This window comes from Schistocerca americana, chromosome 1 (genome assembly GCF_021461395.2).
Source record: "Schistocerca americana isolate TAMUIC-IGC-003095 chromosome 1, iqSchAmer2.1, whole genome shotgun sequence".
Lineage (NCBI taxonomy): Eukaryota > Metazoa > Arthropoda > Insecta > Orthoptera > Acrididae > Schistocerca > Schistocerca americana.
The window spans coordinates 858,128,658-858,155,921 of NC_060119.1; the positions used below are offsets into that span (position 1 = coordinate 858,128,658).

Below are 27,264 nucleotides of genomic sequence, written 5' to 3' on the forward strand. Positions count from 1 at the left end.
AACACAGCTTGGTGGAACAATGTTGTTTTTCAAATTTATGTATGTTGTTGCTTGCTTGTTGCAGAACGCTATGCCTGCACCCAATGAGATATTGGATCAAGATTGCCAGAAGGCTTATGAACTGTAGGTGAAATGTAAAGTCACAAGTGAAACATGCACTTGATTACCTGGAATTTAAATGATACTTTACTTAGCCGTGTAAACAAAAGCAGTAGGAAACTTTAATTTATCCACTGTCATAACCCATTTGAATAGCAGCACAAACATCGTCTTCCAATTACAGTTGTTACACTGCAGCCAGCAGCTTTGCCAAGGGTAAAGAACGGTCATGGTCACAAATTCACAGGTATCTGTAGCAGGCGCAGAGACCACGCTGAGTATTCGATTGTTAAGTAATATACTATGAAAGTTGCGGAGTTCTGCTTGCTTCATCAGCCTTCTGGTTTCATCTTTGCTTATTGGGCTACTCCTATTAACCTAAACATGAGATAACAAGGTAAATGTGTGTATTCTGGGTGGCGAAATATTCAACATTCCATTCTTCCAGATTCACCAGTCATACGGATCGGCACAAAGTAAGGATATGAAAGTTCTTGTGAGCTAAGAAATAATCATAGTAACAATAATAAACTGATAATGAATGGAGTTTATTGCATTACAGAGAAAGGTTGTTGATTTAAAATAAAAATTGGCTGATTGTTAGTTAGAACAACACAAATTTTTCTTCACATTTTGTTATTGAACTCTGTTCTGGCTATCTGCAGAGATAGAAGAAGAAAGTGAAGTGTTACACATCAGTAATCCAACGAGATTTTAACTGACAACCACCCTTGCCTGAGATTGTAAAACACGGCTGGCATAATGGTGCTAATGTGATACTGCTGTATTACACTCTTTGCCATTGCTCTGGTGCTAGTCAATGCAGACAAGTCACAACATGAAATAAAGAACCAGTTGCAACTTAACCATAGATTGACCTTCCAAGAGACAAAAAATATGACTATAAGATTTAAAACAGATGCTATATATTCTCCGGTCTCATTGCACATTTTCAATGATTGTGCAACTGAGACTGGAGCACATATAAGACTTGTTTTAAATATAAGTATCGATGTTGTTCTCTCACAGTAAACAGAGAGGCAATTGTGACTAATCAGAATACTTCATCAGTATGAAAAGAGACGTCGAGAAATTAGCATACTTAGCACCAATCCCGAAAGTGAGTGAGTGATCACAGAGGTGCCAGATGTCATCAGCAGTATTTTCACATCGCATCTGCATTATCACTAGGAAGAACTTCAGGATCAGCTCAGAATGTCCTGACTGCTATTCACAGCCTGCTCCAGTCAGCCCTGCACTATCAGTGTAATCAAGGAGGTTGGTAGCTGTTACCAAAAGTGAAAGTAGAACAAGAGTAAAGAAAGAGATAAATGAAACACAAATTTCACATAGGACAGGAATCAAACCCACATACCAGTGCTAGTGTGGGACATTACTGATACTGCTATCTCACCTCTTTCCAAGCGGAATATCTTCTGATCAATGTCCACTAGGGTGAATGGTTTATGGTGAGATATCTGGCATCTGAAACTAGATCACCGTTCTTTCCACTCTGATCCCAGTTCCTGACTTCACACGCTTCCCCTGTCAGAGAGGCTGGTGGTAGGTAGTACATATGACCTGGGATTGGTTACATCAAAACTATATCAGAATCTGACAAGATAGTTAACGGTATAAAATTCAGGCCAGTACCCATACATCCACAGCTTCAAGAAACACAAATCTCATAAATAATTATTTAAACAATAAAATTTTTAATATAATATGTTTTAGGCTGGAATAAAAGACACAAAATAATTTCTCCTAGACATATACAAATTCCTTACCCAATAAAGATAGTCCAGAAACTTTGAGCTAGTGAATTTTCAATAGCTATGACAAAATACTTGCCAAAATTTAAAACAAAAAAAGTTGGATGCAAGCAATTCTTCCTCTTAGTCAAGCTTTTTTTAAATAATTGTTTTATATTTTTTAGTCTTGTGTGTTTGAAATATTTCAATCACTGTCAAACATTTTCCTGAGGTTACAACAGAGACATGGCATATTTCAATTGCCCTTCACCTGAGTCAACCAGTGTATTGCTTGATCCTACTTATATCTTATGACAGGGTGGTGAAGGTAAAAATTAGAGAGAGTTCACCTTACACAGAGGCTTACCAGCACTCGTTATTACCGCGAAACATCCGGGACAGGAACGGGAAACGGGGGACATAATAGTGGTATACATACTACCCTCAAACACGCACCAGCCAAGAAAGCAAATTAATATTTGATTGTCATCCATCTCTGAGATATGTTGTAAATTTCTTGTCTGTAGCTCATCAGGCAGTTAGTTTAAAATCAATTGGAAAATTTTTACCGAACACACAGAAAAACAAAGGATCATCCATCATATACCACACAGGAAAGTGAGTTAATAATGTATTGTCATCTAGTTCTGAGCTGCAATGAAACTTCCAGATTTCAAGAACAGGCAGACACAAGAAGGTGACCTAATACAAATGTATTACAAAACATGAATAAAAGGAGAAATTGATTGGTGCTTTGAGACCGATTGAAAAATTTTACCAAACAGGCAGACATAAGGAAGTGACCCAATAAAAACATGTTAAATACACAGAAAAGGAGAAATCAGTCAGTGTATTGGGAGTGTGTTTAAAGTGGGAACAATACAGACTTGTGTGTGGTGCTTGTTAAAAACACTGATGGATGTGTCTCGCCTTCATTGATTTAGAAGTGGTGCCAACTAGAATCTGTAATTTGAACAGTATAAAAAACATTAGGCTGGCATGAGTATGGAAGATTAGTTGCAATTTGTGCATAAATAAGAATACAATAATTGTAAATTGAGTAAAAGAGAAATATGAAGTAGGAAATGAGTAAGGGATGGATGTCCTGTGCCTACATATATGCTTGAAATACAGGGTGTTAATAAAAGTACTCTCATATTTTGAGAGGTGATTGTATGAATCAAAACAAGATGATGTCTACATCTACATGGATACTCTGCAAATCACATTTAAGTGCCTGGCGGAGTATTCATCGAACCACCTTCACAATTCTCTATTATTCCAATTTTGTACAGCACACAGAAAGAACACACACCTAGATCTTTCCGTACGAGCTCTGATTTCCCTTATTTTATCATGCTGATCATTTCTCCCTATGTAGGTTGGTGTCAACAAAATATTTTCGCATTCAGAGGAGAAAGTTGGTGATTGGAATTTCATGAGAAGATTCCGTCCAGACAAAATCCTGTATCCTTTCTGTGACATTCTCCCCATATTTCATGATAATACAAAATGTGCTGCCCTTCTTCGAACTTTTTCGGTGTACTCCATCAGTCCTATCTGGTAAGGATCCCACACCACGCTGCAGTACTCTAAAAGAGGACAGACAAGCGTAGTCCCCCATAGTAGATCTGTTACATTTTCTAAGTGTCCTGCCAGTAAAATGCAGCCTTTGGTTAGCCTTCCCCACAACATTTTCTGTGTGTTCCTTCCAATTTAAGTTGTTCGTAATTGTAATACCAAGGTATTTAGTTGAATTTATGGCTTTTAGATTAGACTGATTTATCGTGTAAATGAAGTTTAATGAATCCCTTTTAGCACTCATGTGGATGACCTCACACTTTTCGTTATTTAGGGTTAACTGCCAATTTCCACACCATTCAGAAATTTTTTGTAAATCGCTTTGCAATTTGTTTTGATCTTCTGATGACTTTTAGTTGATAAACAACAGCTTCATCTGTAAACAACCGAAGACAGCTGCTCAGATTGTCTCCCAAATCGTTTATATAGATAAGGAACCGCAAAGGGGAATGCCACAAATCACTTCTGTTTTCGATGACTTTCCGTCAATTACTACGAACTGTGATCTCTCTGACAGGAAATCACAAATCCAGTCACATAACTGAGACAATATTCCATAAGCACACAATTTCACTACAAGCCACTTGTGTGGTACAGTGTCAAATGCCTTCCAGAAATACGGAATTGATCTGAAATCCCTTGTCAATGGCACTCAACACTTCATGTGAATAAAGAGCTAGTTTTTTTTTCACAGGAATGATGTTTTCTAAATCTATGTTGACTGTGTGTTAATAGACAGTTTTCTTCAAGGTAATTCGTGATGTTTGAACACAATATATGTTCCAGAATCTGCTGCATATCGATGTTAACAGTATGGGCCTGTAACTTAGTGGATTACTCCTACTACCTTTCTTGAATATTGGTGTGACCTGTGCAACTTTGCAGTCAGATCTTTCGTCGAGCGAACTGTTGTGTATGATTGTCAAGTATGGAGCTAAAGCATCAGCATACTCCGATAGGAACCTAACTGGTATACAGTCTGGACCAGAGGACTTGCTTTTATTAAGTGATTTAAGTTGCTTCACTACTCCGAGGATATTTACTTCGTCTTCTTTTGCGAAGGCATTTCAGAAGGTTGTGTGTAGTAATGTCAAGTATACATTGGCTCTAAAGTTCATATCTTAAGATGTATGAGCAGTTGTTCACCTTCACTCCTGTGAAACATCTCTTCTACCAAACATTGACATTAAGAAACAGTGAGCAGGTGTGTGTGTGTGTGTGTGTGTGTGTGTGTGTGTGTGTGTGTGCGCGTGCGTGCGTGCGTGCGTGCGCGTGCATGAAGTTTCTCTGTTAACGAACATATTTGCAGTTTCTTCTCTACTAAATCCTCAAATGAATTGATTACTGTGTGGCATTGAATAATGAGCAAATTGTGTTTCTTCTTGCTTCTATCCCGCCAATATATATATATATATGAGTGCACCCAGACAGTCTATTTCAAGGCATAAAGAGTTTGGCTTCTTACTGTCTCATGATGTGTGAGGCAAGGTTGATTTTCCAATATCTTTTTATTCCGTGGAAATAAGCCTCCATTGCAAATTATTAATGTAAGCATTTTATTCCTTTGTATTTTGGAGGAATTTTATTCATGATGGAAAATTATATACCTCAATACCTCACATGAGCGAAACTAATATCACTGCCTTTGATATCCCTATGTTGTTAGTATATAACTTCCACGCTGGACAGGTTGCAAAATGAAGAATTCTGGTTAGATGTAGTACATTGACTTAAATACATATAGCCTAAAAGTCAATGTTAGAAAGTGTCAGGAAATAAGACAGTATAAATCCAAACGCAAGTGTGCCTCCCCTCCAAGAACTGTACAAGATGAACACGTCAAGCATTTCACTACATAGTTGTTTCTAGCACAGATAAGAATTGCCAACATCACCACAAACATCTGACAACCCTGTGAGAGGGCATATACTTCTACATTTGTCATTGAGTAGACCTGCTAAATTCACTGGATGTTCGCCTTCCACCTCGATGGCTTATGCTGTATAATCTTCATGTAAGATGAGACACTGAGAGCGATCATTTCATTTTTGCTTTAGGTATTCTGGTATTAGGTTTATTGCTGTGTTATCAGGATCAGCGACGAATCTTGTGATATGAGAGGGCTGCTGCTAGCAACTTTTCATTAGGTCAGTGGTCCTGCACGTGTGTTATGATGCGACAGTGGTCTGTGTTGTAAGTTCAAATCACAGTAGGTACTAAAGCACTGAAACTTCTATTTTCCATTTTACTTCATGGAGCTGAAAATTGCTGGCAGAAATTCTTTAACAAAACTGAAGAAAATCTTTACACAGTAAGTCAGATCAGTTTCTTGGCTCTGTAAGCTGTTTCCTTCGCATCAGTGTAGCACTGAATATGGACAGTTTTGTTGGTTTAAGTCTAATTGAATACCTCAAAAGTCACTTTCTGTTAGTGTTAAGTTTTCCATGAATCCATACATGGTCCTCAAAATGTGCGGTGTGCCTCCTTGCTGTAGATCATGCGCAGTATTCACTGTGGCTTTACAGAAATACATGGATTCCTGGTTAAATAATTGCATGAAGAATTGCCTCTAAAAGGAATCGAAGTAGATATAAAGCATTAATAATAATATTAAATGGATCACAAACCATAGAAATAGTTTTGTTATATTAGTGTAATAGAAAAGTCATCATTGTAAAACCAGTTGTATGCTTCCATTGCTGTTGAGTGTGAAACATAAATCATGGACATTTTTGTGGGAGCATCACTCAAAAACATTAAAGCATTTTGTACCACCCAAAGCAATTAGCCGTATCAGGTGCCTTTGACAAGGGGGAGGGAACATAGCATCACCGCTGCAGCCGCTGCCAGGAACTAGTAAATGGACCTCATATACTGTGGAGGAGGTATTGAATAGAATAGGGGAAAAGAGGAGTTTGTGGCACAACTTGACAAGAAGAAGGGACCGATTGGTAGGGAATGTTCTGAGGCATCAAGGGATCAAAAATTTAGCATTGGAGGGGAGCATGGAGGGTAAAAATCGTAGAGGGAGATCAAGATAGGAATACACTAAGCAGATTCAGAAGGATGTAGGTTGCAGTAAGTACTGGGAGATGAAGAAGCTTGCACAGGATAGAGTAGCATGGAGAGCTGCATCAAACCAGTCTCAGGACTGAAGACCACAACAACAACAACATACTGTGGAGTGTGTGGTATTCAGAGGCAAGCAGTTGGTTACTGTTGTTGGATGAAATCGTCATTACCAATATGTCAGAAAGTGAAATAAATTGTAGCTTTGCTATTGTTTCTTTCATGACTTCAGCATTCAGACAAAAGGCACTATAAAAATATAGCCAAGGACAAGTCTCGAGCGTGAGACCTCGCATTTGGACATCATGCACTTTATTGTCAGACAATGGCGATAACTGGAACAAACTCACTCAAACTGGAAGAAAGACTTCCTCCAGGAAGTGCCGCTGCATAAGTGTTGCCAGATCCTGCAGATAGCCTTGCTTAGAATATTTATCAGGGTGGCAAGGTTATTTGTCACAACTTGCAATTGGCATGGACTTAAGCTCCTTGGGGGCCAGTGACCGGACATGTTTTATGTAAAAGGGTGTAAGTCTCAGCTTACAACCCTCTGAAAACACTGTGCACAGGACCAGCTTACCCTGCCTTTTCATGTATATCAGTTCAAAGCTTTTTATGATGTTTGTGTAAAGTGAGGCTACACCTTAGCATTGGCATTTGGTGATCTGTTTCTCCACTTATGCGTGTCATGAACAACACTGACTGTTTCTTGGTGTCTTGGTTGCCAGATCCCTAACTGATTGTGGCATTCTCATTGTATCTCTTTTTTGTGTATTACAATTATTAATCCTGTGTAGTTTTACGCTGTTCAAAGGATAATTTGACATCAGCCATTCTTGCTGCACTGTCTTGGGCTCATTGCTTATTCATAACTTGTGTGACTTTCACCAGTGGTTATACCACTGGTTTTAGACAACACTGCTACACAGGACTGGTAACTATGTAGATATAATTTTATTCCAAAGATATTTATTATTAAAGAGTGAATTTTTTGGTGCCACTAAATGTAAGCAGTGCTACAGGAATTACTCTGTTGCTTGGTACTTAAAGAGTGCCACTTATGAAAGGGATGTCTCTAAGGAGTGGCTAGAAATAGAAATTGAATAATGCACCGCAAATGGTGATATATGATATTTGAGGTCTTGCAAAGTCAGTGAAGGGGAATCTCCCAGGTAAAAACTAGTTGAAGACAGTAGAAGGAACAGAGCAGGGTAAAACACACGACAGACATTGAGGAGGATTGTGATTCAAATCTGCGTCCCGCCATCTAGATTTAGGGTTTCCATGATTTCCCTAAATTGTTTAGGGCAGATGCTGAGATGACTCCGTTGAAAGGACAGGGCCAGTTTCCTTTCTTTCCTTTTCTAATCCTAGCATGTGCTTTATGTCTAATAATGTAGTCATTGACAGGATGTTAAATTACAATTTTCCTCTTTTTATGCATTAGAAGAGAGATCACTCAAGAAAATAATAAAAAAGATGGATGTCGAGAGAGGGGGGGGGAGAGGGTTGTAGAGAAAAGGCTATAAGCAATGTCTGTTGTGAGTTAAAGGGGTGATTGGTAGCAGAAACAGAATTAGGATTGACACCCATGAATTTCTGAAACATGGACAGTAAGAGGGTGAAAATCGTTCGTTCAGTTCCTGCAGAAGTTTCCCTGGGCATGGTTTGTAGCAGGTCTCACTACATTATATTTTATAGTAGCAGGTAGCAACTGTGAAGTGTAGTGGTGTGAAACTTATGTGATATATGTACATAACACTGTGTGGAGAATTTTTCATTGTCACATTTTACTGTAATTGTTTTATGTCTTGAGAGTCATTAGTTCACTATTTAGATAAACAGTACTGTGAGGTGAAGATTTCTTAAGAAATTAAATTGGCTATAATTAATGTGGAAACTATAGTTCATATTGTTGTCCTTATACTTTGTGTTGATTTCAGCTAACAGATACATGTGCCTGTTGATACCACATGCTCCAGGAGCAGTCACAGACCTCGCCACTAATGCAGATCTGGGACAGATTCTTATGCACTTCATAAAAGAGAAAAGTATGTTTGCATTTCTGTACTAATATTGGAGTCCCGTTAGTGATGAATATATACTTGAGTGACTGTTTGTTTCAGAGCTCATATGTGCCATTGGGACAGGAGTAGCAGGCCTTTTGTCAGCAAAGAATGAAGAAAATTCTAGCTGGGGTTTCAAGTCATACTCAATCACAGGGGTATGATAAATAATAATTTTAAGTGAGAGTGTGTAGAACTTCTTTTATTTAGCTTGTGAACTAGATTAATGTTCTGTGTTACATATTCATATTTTTTACATAGAAAGAAAAATTCTGCTGTATTGATCACTAACTTATCAGTCTTATTCTTCATTATCTGTCAGTTACTTTACTTAAAAAAAAAAAAAAAAGCATTAAGCCTTAAATCAAATGTTTCTCTTGGAATGTGCAGTTTTAAAGGTATAAATGTTTCCAAGCAAATAGAAAAATTCTCCTACATTCACAGTGATATGGGAAGATTTGTTGGCTTGGTGTTAATTCAACTTTTGGTTCAAATATCAAATTTTGCACCCCATGAATTTGCTCTTCTAACTATAGCGCACACACACACACACACACACACACACACACACACACACATTCTCTTTCACTTTACCTCAACATCTGTAGTGTATGTGTGTGGGTGGGTGGACAGACAGGTGTGTGTGTGTACCTAAAAGAAAAGAAATAATTTTAAAAAATCTGAATGGGAATGAAATGTTCTTCCCTTTGAGGTTTTTTTCAGTTGTGTATTTTAATGCTGAAGTTTTTAAATCATATAACAATGTGCTGCCAGTGCGTCATGCAAGTTATTTTTTGTCTGTCTTTTTATTTGCAGTCTTCAATATGTGAACTAGCGCGCCGGTCAGATTTTGCTGACATGCCACTTCTTGTAGAGGATGCCGTCAGAGATGCTGGAGCAACATTCTCTCTATCAGAACCAAATTGTGTGCATGTGGTTGTGGATAGGCACCTTGTAACTGGACAGAATGAAGCTTCCACACTGACAGCTGTCCAGAATCTTGTACTGCTCTCCAATCAGAGGTATTCTTATAAATAATTGTTTTGAAGGGGTATCTTCACTAACAGAGCAGCTGACAGTAGCACAGAAATTGAATTTTCTAGTATCCACAAAATGTGTATTCTTGTTGTGATATGACTGAAATTTTAAGACGACATGCTGTGAGTGAAGGTGGATCAAGAGTGCAATTTACCATGACCACCAGTCTTTGTTTTTTAAGTCAGTTTGTTTTGAATTTCAATTATCTAGTCATAGGATAGAGAAAAGTTGAATAATTCAGAAAGAGAAGTATATGCACGTACTATGTTTGAGAAGATACAAAATGTGAATGAAAGAGGAATTGTTAAGGATGAAAGATAATAAAGAATAAACAAAAAGTGGATAAATAATAAAAAAAGGATGTTGGGAAAGCAAAGTGCAGAGTAGTATACCATGTAAGTAGATGCTATGGAGAAGAGTGTGCTAGTGACCTAAATTTCATTTGTAACAGCACTGGAGTAAAACATGGAGAAGTTTTTTTCAGTGATGACAGTCACAAGTGGAAAAATCCTGCGCAGGGTAGGCTAACAGTGGTAGAGTTCAAGGAGGCTGCGGAATAAGATGATTTGTGGAAAGAATAGTTCTCACCGCCAGAGTTCAGAAAAACTGGCCCTAGATGAGAGTATTCAAATAGCCTATGTGGCATACAACTACCATTTAGGTCTCTTCAGTCATGCCATAGAGCATGCCCTTCAGCTGAGTATTGGGTGTCCCTGATACAAACAATTACCTGTGACCAGTGGTGCATTCTACCATTTCCTGTGTAGAAACCCATACAGTGCCACAAAAAATCCTGGGAGCCATATTGTCATCACCAGATCTCACCACTACCTCCATACAACTCATTAATTCATCTGATCTGTGTGTTCCTGGCTTCTGCCTCCTATCTAAAAATCATTGACAACCTTCCTGACCATCCCATTTTGATGGGGATTAAAGCTCTTAATGATCACTTCTCAGCTCTGATGGATCAGCACTACATTCAATGTCCACTTTTCTTTCATGATTTCGACCAAGATGTGATGGAAATATGCTTCTGTTAAAAACTATGAGGTTCATCCAAGTGAAACCTGGTCAGTGCATCTACCTTTGCCTCTCATTTAAGGTGGTGCCACATAACTGCTGGTATGGTGGCGCCATCTATTGGTAGAGAGTATGACGTGTGTGCACTGTTTGGTGTTGCATAGCACCAGTGTGGTTTCACGACAAAGAGATGGTGGTCACACAAGTTATCGTCCACTACCAAACATGCAGGCGAGTAAGCAGGAACAATGAGGAGCGATTCGATTTTTGGCGGCGGAGGGAGTTGGAGACCGTGAAATGTATCAATGGATGAAGGCTGTGTACAGTGAGGACAGTCAGAGTTGTTCAAGTGTTGTGGAATGGCGCAAACAATTCCTTGAGGGGCACGAGTCACTGGAAGACGATGCTCGTCCTGGACAGGGTCATCATGTCGTCATGCCGGAAAAGGTTGCGGAAGTGAATGCTTTAGTCTTGGACAACCGCAGAATCACCATGGACGAGATCCATTGGTTACTGGGTATTAGCCCACACCATAATGCATCAACACTTGAACTTTAGAAAAATCTGTGCTCATTGGGTTCCCCACCAGTTGATCACCGAACAGCACAATACTTGAATGGTTTCGGTGGGAAATGCAGGAACATCCACCATACAGTCCCGACCTTTCACTGTGTCACTTTCATATGTTCCGACCTCTAAAACAAGCTATTTGCAGGCTTCGATTCCCAACGGATGATAAAGTGTGTGACTGGGCCCAGGCCTGGATCCGACAGCAGCCTACTAGCTGTTTCAAGGATGGAATCGACCAGCTAGTGTTGCAATGGTATAAATGTGCCAACAGTTTTGGTGACTATTTTTGAGTATGTGTACTGTGTATTACTACACTTTTGAGTTACTAGTAACCGGGTTTCATTTGAATGCCCCTCAGAAAGCAGAATGTTGCAGAACAGTGATACGTGTTGTACTGGTAACACTGCCATCTTAAAACTGTGTCATCACAGCAGCAGCACAGAGTGTCAGCATGCTCACCTAGCTTTCTGTACATAGAAGCACCACACACTTTTTTTTCCAGTTACTCAATTCCCACATTGACCATTAGACTGTACTGTCAGTCAATGGTGATATGCATCCAAAAACATAAAATTATTCAAATACAGCTTTACAGATACAGATATATTACATTCACATAATTTTAGAATCTCATTCAGTATTAAATTGCCTTAAATGTAAAATCAATTCTCAGCTTGTGGGCCATAGAAAAGCAGCAGTGGGATGTATCTGGCACCCGGGTCATAGTTTGCTACCACCTGTTCTAGGACTGCTCCCCCCCCCCTCCCCTCCCCTCCCCACCCCTCATCTCCCACATCTTTACTGGAAGCCATCGATGCCACTTCCAGTTTGACCTATGTTTAAAACAGTATCACACACACACACACACACACACACACACACACACACATATATATATATATATAAAAACAAAGATGATGTGACTTACCAAACGAAAGCACTGGCACATCGATAGACACACAAACATACACACAAAATTCAAGCTTTCGCAACACACTGTTGCCTCATCAGGAAAGAGGGAAGGAGAGGGAAAGACGAAAGGATGTGGTTTTTAAGGGAGAGGGTAAGGAGTCATTCCAATCCCGGGAGCGGAAAGACTTACCTTAGGGGGAAAAAAGGACGGGTATACACTCGCACACACAGAATATGTCTGCTTGTGTCTGTATGTGTGGATGGATATGTGTGTGTGTGCGAGTGTATACCTGTCCTTTTTTCCCCCTAAGGTAAGTCTTTCCGCTCCCGGGATTGGAATGACTCCTTACCCTCTCCCATAAAACCCACATCCTTTCGTCTTTCCCTCTCCTTTCCTCTTTCCTGATGAGGCAACCGTTGGTTGCGAAAGCTAGAATTTTGTGTGTATGTTTGTGTTTGTTTGTGTGTCCATCGACCTGCCAGTGCTTTCGTTCGGTAAGTCACCTCATCTTTGTTTTTATATATATTTTTTCCCACGTGGAATGTTTCCCTCTATATATATATATATACTTTTTATCCGTAAATATTACCTCTCCCAATGTCCCCTTCAAAGTTTCCCAAAAACCTTGTTCATTGTCACACTAAGCAGCTTCACACTCACACACAACTTCTTCGGGCTCTGAGAATGAGGATGGTGCCTTCATATACCAACTTTTTTGAGGGCTGCATAAAATAGGCCATCCTTCACTATCAGAGGCTGGAGCTGCTGTCTTGGTTCAGGGTCGTTGATGGTATCTCCATGTCCTGGAGTCATGATGGACAACTGCTTCATTTTTAACAGCTCAACTCCTTTCTCCAACTCAAATGTATCCCATTTCTCTTCAAATCCCAAGCTACCTTCTTGGTCATGAGGGAGAGGGGGTTTGCATCCAAATTTCATTGCATTGTTTCTATACAGGGATCAAATGAATGGCTGCATATGACCTGTCTACTTTAGGGATAATAAGGATGCTGTTGCCCTACCTTGAGTGCCTGCAGTACCACACAAGTTGTTAGGGTCCTTGCACCCAGCACTAGTTTTCATGAAATTTGAAGATGGAAACTTACTCTAAACATATCTTCTCTTCCAGCCACTCTCCCAAACTTGACCTACATCAGCTTAGCTTCTCATCCTTCCTTCCGACATTAATTTTTGCTAGAATTTATATTATTTTCATTGCTACTTTTCTTTGCCCTCTTTTAGGCCCCCCCCCCCCCCCCCTTATGTCTGTTGTTTTGCTCAGTTTGTTTTATTGTCTCCACTTGCCATGTTCTTCTCTTCTATATATGTCATTGCATCCTGCTCTAGAACTACCTCTCATGCTATTTTAATTGAATCTAACACATTGCTTTCTGATGTAGTGTGTCTGGCCTCCTGTGCTCTGACACCTTCATTTTTGTTTTGTTTTGTTTCTTTAAGTAGAATGGTGCATCCCTCTTAAGGTTGATTTCTGAGTGATTTGTATCCTCCCCATCTCTCTCCAGATTCCCTCACAATTTCTACATTTTTTTTTTTCTGAAGGAGGAAATAGTGGTTTTGAAAGTTAAGGGCACTAGCTTCATTTATTCTTGTATGTGTCTTTTATTGATTCTGGTAGTTAAGCCTTCTGACCAGTTCTTCTGTCTCTTTGTGGGATTGGATTTTTTTTTGTTTATACCAGGGCCAGTTCTACCATTAGGCAAGACTAGGTGACAGCCTAGTGCAGAAAGGGTGGAAAAAATAATTTCAAATCAGTGAAAAAATTTAGCAAAAGAGGAGAAAAAATGAAAAAGAGGAAAAATTAAAACATTGAATTGTTTTCAAAAGCATATGGAACAGTTATTTTGACAAAAGTAAACAGATTGCCTCTATGTACTTCAAAACTAAAGCATCTGCTACTGAGTATGAAATGGAGACAAACATAACCTTGATTCATTTCTGTTGAGGACTGGATCGGGGCACATGCACTGGCTGAAATAGCAGATATGCATTGTTCTGCCATTTGATGTTGGTGTAGTGGAGTGGAGATATCAGAGAGACTGATGGTAGTGAAAAGGAGAGGGCATTATTTTTCAGTTCTTGTCTAGGGTGGCAAAACACCTAGTAATCCCAGGTTATTTGCCTTCCTCTCCCAAAAATGTTGATATAGCAGACATTAGGTGTGATGCTTTTCTTAATCTCACAGTTTTAGATCTGCTTCTTGCTGTTCAGTTCTATTTTGTTCCATACAGACTTGCTTGATCATGGTTTTCTTTTCTTTGTGAACTTTCAAATAATTTAATTATGAAATTTAGTTATGCTTCATAATGTTTAACTTGTGTCAAATTTTTGATCTGTCAAGAACAACAAACAAAAGCAGTTAAACTAGTATGCAGCATAGATTGGAAATTTCAAAGAACTGATGAGTAATGTCTTAGGATTCATTCAAAGGACACTGCGGAGGCTTCAGACGTGTAGTATGGCTGTCACACATAAAGGATGGTCAGAAAGAGTCCGAAAAGATTGTTGCAGGGCAGATTGTGCAGAGTAATAATCGTTAAGAAAAAAATTGATACATTGCGTCATTTCTGAATTGGCCAATCAGACAGTTGTGCATGCAAATTCAAGCAGCCCAACAGAGGCAGTGTCACCAGATGTGTTCTTTATTTGGTTTCCTAAAACTGAACATAAGACGGTAGTAAAGATTGAACCTGACCAAAAGGCTGTACAATCTTGTGCACTATTGTCTACACTCTGAGAAGAACTGACACTAATTGTATCCGGCAGGCCACTTGAATCTGTGTGTGCAACGGCCTGATTGGCCAACTTCAATGCTAATTAACTGGGAAATTGTAAAATGTGTTGAATCATTTCTTAACAATTATTTCTCAGCACAACCTGCCCTGCAACACCCTTACAAGCTTTACAGTCTGTTTCTGACCGCTCTGTATAACTTACATTGATATAGCAGAGAGCCTCACTTCCACTTAGCACACTGCAACAAATGCAGGCTGTTTGAAAACATGTTCAAATAACGTGACTATAAAACTTTATCACCTTGGGCAAATAGTGCAACATTCAGTACTCCAATAAATGAGATGTTAAAGTGAACTTTGTGTGTCATTTGGAAAGGAATTGTGCTATTTCAGCAACAAGATTTAGAGAAAGGAAGTTTTTGGCAGCCCTCGGACCCTTTTACTTAAATCATATGGTATCTCATAACCTGTCCCATTGTCCTAGGCAGACTTAATAGACCATACCAAATACAATAACCTTCTACATTATATCAAACATACACACAGCATTCTATCCTGCCTGCTCTGTTTCATGGATTTGAAGCTCTGTCTTGACTGAGTCTTTGGTTTGGTTGATTATCATCTGCAGTTTGTTAGTAAATAGTTTCATTCATGTATTAAAGATACTTACATACTCACTGCACTGCCAGACAATCTGCTGCTGAAAATTTTCTCTGCCAATGATTGACTGAAAGAAAACCTGTGATCTCCTTCATCACATTAATCATTTTGACACTTAAATGTAACTAGTCTCTCTCTCTGTTACACCAACATTTAGTGTTAACTTTCCTGAAGTCTAAATGTTCTTGGCTGGTCTGGGTCTGATATATAAAAAATCTTTACAGTACCTTCAAATCCTTGCATCAGTCTCAAGCAACCCTTCTTTGCCTTCATCTTGTTGATGGTCCTTTCCATAATTCATTGCAGTCAAATCCTCCAATACACAACAGTAGTTCCACTTTCACTGTTACCTTTATATTTCACAATTACCCCATTAGATCGCACACTGTAGTTCCTCCATAATCCCATCAATAACACAACTGTTGCCTCCTCTCAAAAAACTCCAGGAAAGTTTACATCTAATCACACACTACTGTCATCATCACGAATGCATCAGCCACCTTATCTGCCAGAGCTATGTCTCTTGAAGTTGTGCTCAGAAATAAGGCCATTGACTCACTGAGTGCTGTGGCTTCCTGCTCCATCTTCTGCAACATCTTAGTCAAATATATGTTCCTTATTAACCTGTTTTCAAGTAAGTCTTATGTTCATATGCTTTTGACTGCTCCAGCTTCCCTACATACTGCAACCTTGTTGTTGGTAACCCTTACCTCAGTAGTGAGTGATAGAGGACCTTTCTAACATGCCAACTGCTTATTGACCTCTGTTTAGCTTCCCATACCGGCGTGTAGGTGATAGACACAGTGTCTATACTACTAACACACAATATCCTATCACAATACACTCTCTGCAGCGCAATAGGCATGACCTTCATGCAATTTATATCATATAAGCGCTTCAGGTTCTCCCTTCAGATAGGAGTATCTTCAGGTCTTTACAGATGGGGCCTTTGTTTTACAGTATGTGTCTGTTTCTAGCATTTGTTCTTGGCTTAAAGCAGCAGTTCTTTTCATTACCCAACTCTTGCTCTCATCTCCCCCTCCCCTCCCATCCCTCTCATGTTATGCATCTGACACAGCTTTCCCTCTTTCACATTTTGGGACGTAGCATGTCTTTTTTTCTATGGTTGTTGGAGCATTAACATATGCTGTGTCATTTCTCCATTTTCTCTGTTGCTAGACATTTTTGCTTTATTTCTACACCTGTCTTTCTTTTCTGTATCGCCAACTTTTTGGAGGTCCTTTTAGCTATCTCTATTTTTCAGAGGTGCAAGCCTTACCTGTTGGTTGCATTTCAGAGTTAATTTTTGTCTTGTCATATCTTGCTGCATCTTTCGTTATGATAGGGTCTTGGTGGAGGTGGGGAAAGTTTCTTTCTTAACAAGTTCCTGATACTCATTTTCTTACTCTTACCTCTATAACTCTGAGAGCAAGGGTTACTGTGACATAATATTTAGATGTGTGTCTGATATGCCTCAATAAGTAAATTGTTTTTGTGATACTTCCTTCTAATTATAAGCTCTTTGCTTTAATTTCATTTTTAGATGGCTTTTAACCTATTTTTTGTTGAGTCTCCATTTCTTTCGTTGTGCAACTTCTACTGTGTGTGTCTGCTACTGGATCACATACTTGAATGAAGTTCTTACTGTAAATTTTGAATTGTTATTTCTAAACAGTTTGAAGCAAACTACTTTTTAATAATTATATATTGGCTAATATGTTGTGAAAAGAGTAAAGGTCACCATTGACCATATAATTCAGTTGACAGTAGATTGGAACTAGTACCTCAGCTTTCAAATAATGTCCTTTAGAACTAAGAACACACACACACACACACACACACACACACACACACACACACACACACACAATACTACATTGTCCAGGCATTGTGGTGTGACTTTGGTAAGGTGCAATATTGCCCGAGTGGATCAGAGGAACAATGAAGATAGGGCAGGAAAAGAGTAGTGATGTAAAGGAACAGTGAGTACTAGGGAAGGAAGGGACAGCAAAGAAACAGGATGGGGTACAATACCAGCTAGCTCAATCTGGTGTAGGGAGGGAAAGTCATGTGTAATACAGTAAGGGATACGAGTTGGTAGGAAGGGCGAAAGCACCATAGAACAAAACACTACTTTCCCCAAAGTCCTCCAAACACTAAACCCATCTCTCATACAGACAGTCAACTATATTATTACCATGTTTGAGCAGAAGAGGAATACAAACAAATCCATGTCACAGCCAAGAACACTAATGTGGTGTCCTCATATACTAACCTGTTTATGGGCTCCTGAAAGGAATCCTCTTTAGCCATCTAAGAGCCCCTTGTCTGGCTAAAGTTCATTGACAATATCTTCATGGTCTGGACCCAAGGCCAAGACACACACCCTCTCCTTTCCTATATGGACTTATCACATTTTTCATATACATATCACCTTGTCTGCTTTAGCCCTGTTTACCAATTTTTCATATTTCGATCTCCATTTCCTTGATGGTTCCATGTTGTTGTTGTTGTGGTGTTCAGTCCTGAGACTGGTTTGATGCAGCTCTCCATGCTACTCTATCCTGCGCAAGCTTCTTCATCTCCCAGTACCTACTGCAACCTACATCCTTCTGAATCTGCTTGGTGTATTCATCTCTTGGCCTCCCTCTACAATTTTTACCCTCCACGCTGCCCTCCAATGCTAAATTTGTGATCCCTTGATGCCTCAGAACATATCGTACCAACCGGTCCCTTCTTCTAGTCAAGTTGTCCCACAAACTCCTCTTCTCCCAATCCTATTCAATACCTCCTCATTAGTTATGTGATCTACCCATATAATCTTCAGCATTCTTCTGTAGCACCACATTTCGAAAGCTTCTATTCTCCTTTTGTCCGAACTATTTATGGTCCATGTTTCACTTCCATACATGGCTACACTCCATACAAATACTTTCAGAAACGACTTCCTGACACTTATATCTATACTCGATGGTTGGTGGTCATGTCAACATAAAAAGCTGTTCAGAATCTGCAGTGGACTTGATTGATGGCTTTGCTAGTTTCATCAATGTCTGTACCCTGACAAAGAACTGACGTAGGATGTGCTGCATTGGTGCATGGGAGTGGTTCAGCACCTGGGGCTTTCAAAAAGTTATGACTCATGTGGCAAATTGTTGCAGAGATGCAAATATACCATAGCTTCAACTATCTTTCACTATGCCCTCAAATGAGGAATGTCCATCCTTCCAATAACCATCTTTTCCTCCTTTCTTGAAGTGCCATTTTGTAACCAACAAAACTATGACATTTCTTTGTCCTTCCTTATACCACACCTACTCCCAACCATTTGCCACATGAGTCATAACTTTTGGAAAGCCCCAGGTGCTGAACCACTCCCATGCACCAATGCAGCACATCCTACTTCAGTTCTTTGTCAGGGTACAGACATTGATGAAACTAGCCAAGGCATCAATCAAGTCCACTGCTGATTCTGAACAGCTTTTTATGTTGACATGACCACCAACCATCTGTCCAGTCACATGGATGTCCACCACCAAAGTCTGACCAGAAATGAAGTTGAACATCCTGTGGGAGAGGATGTTACTAAGCAGGAGATATTTCCCACATTGTACCATGCAAATTACCGTCCTCCCCACAACACTGCTTTCTCAGAATTGCAAAGACAAGAATTATCCCTAAAATTGCCACTGCCTTGCTTGTATATATACAAAATACTAATTTTCACAAAAGGGAGCATCTTAAAAAAGGAAAATCTCTTCAAACACAACTATGATATACACACATATGAAACTAGACAGAAGATGAACCTACACAGGTACACAATAAATATAAGCATATGCAAAAGAGGAGTGTATCATTCCGGAGCTACGTTATATAACCATATGCCTTCTTACCTAAAATGCATACCAATATTAAATGCATTTAAAGTAAAGTTAAAACAGTTCTTGCTTGACCACTGCTTCTATTCTTTGAGTTTATGGAACATCATAATAAGTAAACCTCATTTACCAAATTTCACTAATTGTCAATTCATAATATAGTTTACATTGTGCTTATCATGTCATCTCACTTAATAACTGCTATTATCACATGTAGAAGCAATGTAGTACACCAACCTACATTATTATGCATTTTTATTATGTCAACAATGTAGTCAAAATGACTACTGTATTGTAAACTAACTAGGTTTACCACTGTCCTATATCACATGTACAAACAATGTATGAAACTGATTCTTGGACCAATAAATAAATAAATAAACTAATTCTTCTTTCCTACAGACACTCTGGCCTCCATCTCTTCTAGCCCCAGAGGTCACCTCTGCATCTAGTCTTGTGCATATCCTCTGGTATTCTGCCACCCCCCCCCCCCCCCTCCCTCTCTCCAACACCATATCCTCTCTTCATTTATTCACTTATGTCTAACTTATTTCTCTATTAATCTAAACCCATATTTCTCTTTGTGGTTATCATCTTCCCACATTCTGTTCTGCTTCTTCCGCCCTCCCACCACTCTCCCCACTTTCATGCAACTTCCTTAACCCAAGCCTTATCTTTCATCAGGTACTACATACAACTTCCTCTGCCTGGATCAGAGTTAATTTACTGATGCACACTTATATCCCATTTCCTTGTTGGCCCCCCTTCTTTCTGTAGTCTTTAACCTCCTTTCCTACATACCTCCCCTCTTTGTTTTCTCCCTCATTATCAAATCAAGTCAATTTTACAAGTGCTGTCAGACTTCCCACAATCACATACACACAATAAGAGAATTCAGAAAATGCTATGGAAGCAAAAACTGTTGCACTTGCAGTTCAAAAGAGAATGCACAAATGAAGACAGGCAAATTTTAGTAGAGATTTGGGCATCAGTAAAAAGATCAATGCGCGAAGCACACATCTATCACCACTGTCATACCTTAGCAAGGGACCTAGCTGGGAACCACAGAAAAAGTAAAATCACTAAGTGGGTTGACAGCTTCTATCCAGTCACTGATTGCAATAGAAGACAGCAAAAGGAAAGCTAAAGTTTTAAATCTTGTGTTTAAGAAATCGTTCATGCAGGAGGATCATTCAGGCACACCATCATTTGGACATTGCACAGACTCCCATATGGAGGACATAGTAAGAGCAATCCCTGGCATGGATGAAGAGTAATCTGTGGTGTTTGACCCCTTACTTAGCTTGCATTTTGTCATGAATCTCTTACCCAGCACAAAGTCCCAAACAACTGGGAAAAATGCATAAATGTATGTTGTTGTTGTGGTCTTCAGTCCTGAGACTGGTTTGATGCAGCTCTCCATGCTACTCTATCCTGTGCAAGCTTCATCATCTCCCAGTACCTACTGCAACCTACATCCTTCTGAATCTGCTTGGTGTATTCATCTCTTGGTCTCCCTCTACGATTTTTACCCTCCACACTGCCCTCCAATACTAAATTGGTGATCCCTTTATGCCTCAGAACATGTCCTACCAACCGATCCCTTCTTCTAGTCAAGTTGTGCCACAAACTTCTCTTCTCCCCAATCCTATTCAATACCTCCTCATTAGTTATATGATCTACCCATCTAATCTTCAGCATTCTTCTGTAGCACCACATTTCGAAAGCTTCTATTCTCTTCTTATCTAAGCTTTTTATCGTCCATGTTTCACTTCCATACATGGCTACACTCCATACAAATACTTTCAGAAACGACTTCCTGACACTTAAATCTATACTCAATGTTAACAAATTTCTCTTCTTCAGAAACGCTTTCCTTCCCATTGCCAGTCTACATTTTATATCCTCTCTACTTCAACCATCATCAGTTATTTTGCTCCCCAAATAGCAAAACTCCTTTACTACTTTAAGTGTCTCATTTCCTAATCTAATACCCTCGACATCACCCGACTTAATTCGTCTACATTCCATTATCCTCGAAATGTATATAATAAGAGTAAAAGAACTGATGTATGTAATAAGAATAAAAGAACTGACCTACAAAATTACAGACCAACATCCTTAACATCAGTTTGCTCCAGAATTCATGAACAATTTCTCAGTTCTAATGTAATAAATTTCCTTGTGATGATAAAGCTTCTGTCCAAAAATTGGCATGATTTTAGAAAGCATCACTTGTGGAAATTCTCAGCTTGCCCTTTACTCACATATAAGTTGTGAAATATGGATGAAGGGCAACAAGCAGATTCCATATTCCTAGATATTGAAAATGCATTTGACACGGTGCCCCACTGCAGACTATTAACAAAGGTATGAGCATACAGAATAGGTTCCCAGATATGCGAGTGGCTTGAAGACTTCTTAAGTAATAGGAACCAGTATACAGTTCTTGATAGGGAATGTTCATCAGAGACAAGTGTATCATCAGGAGTTCTACAGGGAAGTGTTATAGAACTGTTTTTATTCTCTGTATACAAAAATGATCTGATGACAGGATGAGCAACAATCTGCAGCTGTTAGCTGATGACGCTGTGGTGTATGGGCATGTGTCGTTGTTGAGTGACCGTAGTGGATACAAAATCACTTATACAAAATTTCTAATTGGTGTCTGGGAAGTAAGGACAAATTTATATTTTGCGCCATTTTGTCATATGATGGTTGACAGCCGTCGTTTTTTCATGTTTATTATCTGCAATCCCCATTAGTAGCCTGATACCTTTTGTATGGTGAGCATTGTTGTTTGATGTTTATTTTCATCATGGAGCAGGTGAGAACTGAGCAATGTATCCAAGTGATAAAAAGTTATTACAGAAACAATTACAGTCCCATGGCAGTCGTTCATGAATGGCGTGTGACACTCAAACGTAATGCTACTCCAATGGAATCATTAGTTTGGAAGTTGATCCGGAAGTTTGAGACCGTGGGTTCTGTTTCAAATGTTAAGGAAACAGGATGACTGCATTCTGTTCGAACACAAGACAACATTGCTGTCATGCATGACAGTGTGACTGTTAGCCCCAGAAAATTGGTTCACTGACGAGCTCAACAATTCAATTTATCACCAAATTCGCTGCATGAAATACTTTCAAAAAATCTGAAAATACATGCTTCAAGATTCAACTTCCACAAGAGTTGAAGCTTGCACAGCGTAGAAAGAGAGACAGTTTTGCTCAGTGGGTCTTAGCTCGACATGTGGAGAATGAGAACTTCATAAAAAGAATAATTTTCTCAGATGAGGTGCACTCCATGCCAGTGGGTACGTCAGTAAGCAGAACTGCAGAATTTGGGGCAATGAAAATCTGTGAGTCCACAGTGCACAACTGCATGGTGTGGGTTCCAGGCAGGAGGAGTGATTGGCCCATATTTTTTTGGAAATGACGAGGGAGCTGCTGTCATTGTGAACAGCAACCATTACTGAAGCATCCTTTCTGATTGGTTTTTCCCTCTTATTAATGAAAATAACAATTTTTGGTTTGAGCAGTTTGGTGCGACATGTTACAGGTTCCGTGAAACGATTGCTCTTCTGAATGAAAAGTTTTCTTAAAAAAATTCTCTCTTTGCATGGCAACGAGGAATGGCCTGCCAGATCATGTGATCTTACACCTTGTAACTTGTTTTTGTGGGGATTTGTGAAATTGAAAGGGTATGTGAACAGACCACAAACATTACACCAACGGAAGGAAAAGAGTTATTAACAGCATCCCACCAGATGTTTGTGAATGCATCATTGACAACTTCAATAAACAGATTGCTCATTGCCGCACTGCCTTGGGTGATTGTATGGAGAATATAATTTTGCATATATAAATGGGAGAAGTTACTAAATGTGTTTGTAAAAAAGAAAAAAAACACAGTTTCAATAAATTTTGTGTGTTCTATATCACCTTATTATTGAGCAGTTTGGTGCGACATGAGAAAAATATTAAGAAAAATTCTAGGTCCTGAGAAAAACAAGGAAAACAGGTGGATTAAAAGGAGAAATGAAGACTTATACAAAAATACAGAAAAGATCACAGATACAATGAGGAAGAGACGGCTAAAATTTTATGGACATTTAAAAAGAATGGAAGAAACACGAATTACAAAGAAAATTTTTAATTACGTTAGTAAGCTGAAAAACACCGTAGGATGGATAGAAGCAGTAAAGAAAGACGCCAACAAAATAGGTGCTACAGAAGAAATAATACGTGACAGGAATAACTTTAGGCTACTTATAGAAAACGCAAACTATGAAGAAGATGCGCCAAAACCTCGACCCAAGAGAGTGTGGACAGATGAGCAGAGACGAGCAGTTGGCGAGAAAATGAAGTAGTACTGGGAAAAACGGAAGAAAAAGAAACACCATAAGTCTTAAGTTGTATGCGGTCCGTAGCTGGCCAAATTCATAATTTTTTTTAAAAAAAAAAAAAATCCCATAATGTTAGAATGCAGAATTAGTAATTTGCTACTTGACACAGTCATATTGATTAAATATTTAGATGTAACATTGCAAAGTAATGTGAAATAGAACAAGCGTGTTTCAAGGATTGTAGTGGGGAAGGTGAATGGTCAACTTTGGTTTATTGGGAGATTTTTAGAAAAGGGTGGTTCATCTGTAAAGGAGACCACATATAGAACACAAGTGTGACCCACTTTGGAGTCGTTCTCGAAAGTTTGGCATTTGAAGCTGACTGCAGAACAGTCCTACTGCTGCCAACATAAATTTCACAAAAGGACAATGAACATAAGAGAAATTAGGGCTCATACAGAGGCATATAAACATTTGTTTTCCCCTAGTGAGTGGAACAGGAAGGGTATGACATACTCTCTGCCAAGTACTGTACAGTGGCTTGCGGAGTATGTATACAGCTGTAGATGTAGGTTACCACCAGCTGTGACTTGAAGTCATACCTGATAGCTTCCCACACCATGACACTAGGAGGAACATTACTGTACCTCTCCAAAACAATGAATATTGGGACCTCTCCCCAGGTTGCTGCTATATTTGTGAGTGATGGCCATCTGGGGTTGTGCAGAACTGTAATTCTTTGCTGAAGATATGCGATGCCGTTCATCAGCAGTCCATGATTCTCAGTCATGATGCTACTCCAAATGCAGCCTATGTACGGGACGATAATTCCGTAGCCCTGCGACTAGTAGCCTCCGAGGAATGGTGCAAGGTGATACAAAATGTTGCAAAGAGTGAAGGTGTTACCAAGTACTTGGTGCACAATATGGCTAATCTCACTTGTGGTGGTCAAATATCGCCGACCAGAATGTTGATGACAAAGTTTGCCTGCCATCATTTTCCAATGCAGGCCAACATCAGCAGTCCGTAACATCCAAATACCCTTATGAATCTGTATATTGCACTATTTGACCAGCTGGTCTCATGGAAAAGCACAATGAGGCTACTTTCAGACTACGTCAGGTGCTGATAACATTGTCTTTCACAAATACATGATATCTTCACTTCCTTCACAGTGACTACTCAACATCTGATACTGTTTACACCCCTTCTGCATCTACCTCTACATTTACACTTAGTATGCCAACAGACACTGTGCTGAAGAGGATCCTTTGAGTACAAATGTCACTTTCCCCTATTCCATTTCTAGTCGCAAATGTCTCGCAGGAAAAAAAATTGCTGATAGTACTCCACGTGGACTCAAATCTCTGAAATTTTTTTTCATCGTCTTTTTAAATGATTTATGTTGGGGAAGCAATATGTTTGTTGACTCTTGTAAGAATGTACACTGGCAGAACTTTAACAGTAAACAATACCGTGATGCAGAACTTATCTCTTGCAGTGTGTGCCACTGGAGTTGGCTGAGCTTCTCCATGGTGTGCTTTCATGCTTACTAAATTAACCAGTAACGAAACTCACTACTCTTCTTTGGATCTTCTCTATTTCCTGTATCAATCTTATCTGGTATGGATCCTAAACTCATGAGCAATTTTGGTCGAAATGGGGGGGGGGGAGTTTATAAGCTACTTCCTTTGTTGATAGTCTACGTTTCCTGAGATTCATCCAGTGACTGTCAGCCTGTCATCCACATTACATCCAATTAGTTTTACATGGCTGTACTACTTTAAATTGCTCCATACACATGCTCTTAGATATTTTGTGTTTGTAACTGCCTCCAGTAATTGTTCTAAAATCCTGTAATCATACAATAATGGGCCTTTCTGCCTATTTGTGTGTGTTACATTGCAGTTGTTTATATTGAGGATCGATTGCCAGTCTCTGCATTTCTCTACAATTTTCTCACATGCTGCCTTCTCTGTATACAACAGCATCATGCACGAAAAGCCTCATGGTATTTCCTACATTACTCACTTGTTCATTTATATATATTGTGAGGAGTAATGATCATACAAAGCCCCCTTAGGTAAACCTGAAGTTACTGTTATTTCTGAAGATTTCTCTCTGTTGAAAATGACATGCTGTGTTCTGTTTGTTAGAAACACTTCAACCAGTCACATAACAGGTCTGATGTTCCATACACTCATATCAGGCAGCAGTGAAGAACTTATATGCCCTACCAGGCCTGGTAACAACACTAAACATGAACAATGCTAATGCACTCTTGTAGCCATTCAACCTGCCAGATAAAATTATCCAACCACATCTTCAGGGCACTTCACCTTTTTTTGTCTGTGTGTGTGTGTGTGTGTGTGTGTGTGTGTGTGTGTGTGTGTTGGGGGGGGGGGGGGGGAGGCACTTACTGTTTTAGCTGTAAGATGGATGGTTATCTTTGCTCTTTACATTATTTGCATGCCGTGCATATTATTAGTTTTAATGTAAAGTGATTGGAATTGAAGTGTGTGTTTACTATTAAGAAATATTTTATTATTATTTGCCAGCCGCCAAGGTAAAGGATCCAGCAAGTAGAACTTTATTTATCCAGTATGAGGAGACTATATTCAGAACCAAGAAACAACAGTGCAGCTTCAAGTTTTTGCTGCTGGAATTGTAATTTGTCCATTGTAAGTATGTTTTCGTGTTATAAGAAGGCTTGGTACGGAGATGGACAGATGCTTCAAGAACAAGAAGAAATCAGGGCAGTCATTTTGTATATTATTGTTTATTTGCTTTTTTATTGTGCGTAAGATGGTTAATGAGGCAACATATTTGCAGTGCAATGTAACACAATTTATCTTACCAATTTTAATTATTTTATCTCACAATTTTAATTTTATGGTGTGATGAAATGTAATGGGTTATGGCATGAAAAAGTATGTCTCAGTGTATATTTTTATAAATTTATTAACGATGTAGCCATCGTATACCTTCTTGTGGTTCTACACCAAGTACAGACAAAAGATAGCCATAAAATTCTAAAGATAATACTCCTAACTTTTGGAACCACAGCTCCATTCTGCATAACATTAAAGCTGTTGTAGGTGTATGGTTGAAGGAGGAGGACATGTTTGCAATACCCAAATTACAGACCACTCACTGTATTTGCGTAGGACAAATTGGATGACTGTTAACATACTTGTGCACATTTACAGTCAGTAATTAAAATGGCAACACATTATTCTGAATGACAGAGTCCTAATCCACAGCAGCAGTCACGGGTTAAGGTTGGTTGGGATCCTGGAAGCAGAAAAAATTGTTGCTGCTTTTCTCCCCACACCAAAAAGATCATAAAAATAAGAGTACCTATTAACCACATTTTTAAATAAATAAACAATATTATTTGAGATTTGTGTTTTATTTCCATTAGAATTTGAATATGGTATGTGTATAATGTAATTACGTTCTTCTCATACTCTGTCACATTTAAAGCAGCATCCACTTGTCTGCATTGGCTT

The 27,264-nt window shown here is 39.1% G+C and overlaps 1 protein-coding gene across 5 annotated transcripts in view; it reads left to right on the forward strand.

Annotated features, from left to right (window-relative positions):
• Window positions 1-27,264, forward strand: part of LOC124613648 (glutamine amidotransferase-like class 1 domain-containing protein 1) — a 92,467-nt gene that overhangs the window by 41,545 nt on the left and 23,658 nt on the right. For 2 of the 5 annotated variants that reach the window (XR_006979640.1, XR_006979639.1), the window contains exons 4-7: window positions 8,444-8,551; window positions 8,627-8,724; window positions 9,383-9,588; window positions 26,311-26,433. Coding sequence is in view for 3 of the 5 variants with exons in the window: in XM_047142382.1 (XP_046998338.1) it covers window positions 8,444-8,551; window positions 8,627-8,724; window positions 9,383-9,588; window positions 26,311-26,338 (440 nt within the window). In the remaining 2 variants the exon portion in view is untranslated. Of the gene's footprint in view, window positions 1-8,443; window positions 8,552-8,626; window positions 8,725-9,382; window positions 9,589-26,310; window positions 27,154-27,264 lie in introns of those variants that run through there. The other 3 variants (XM_047142382.1, XM_047142366.1, XM_047142388.1) reach the window with 2 other exon arrangements.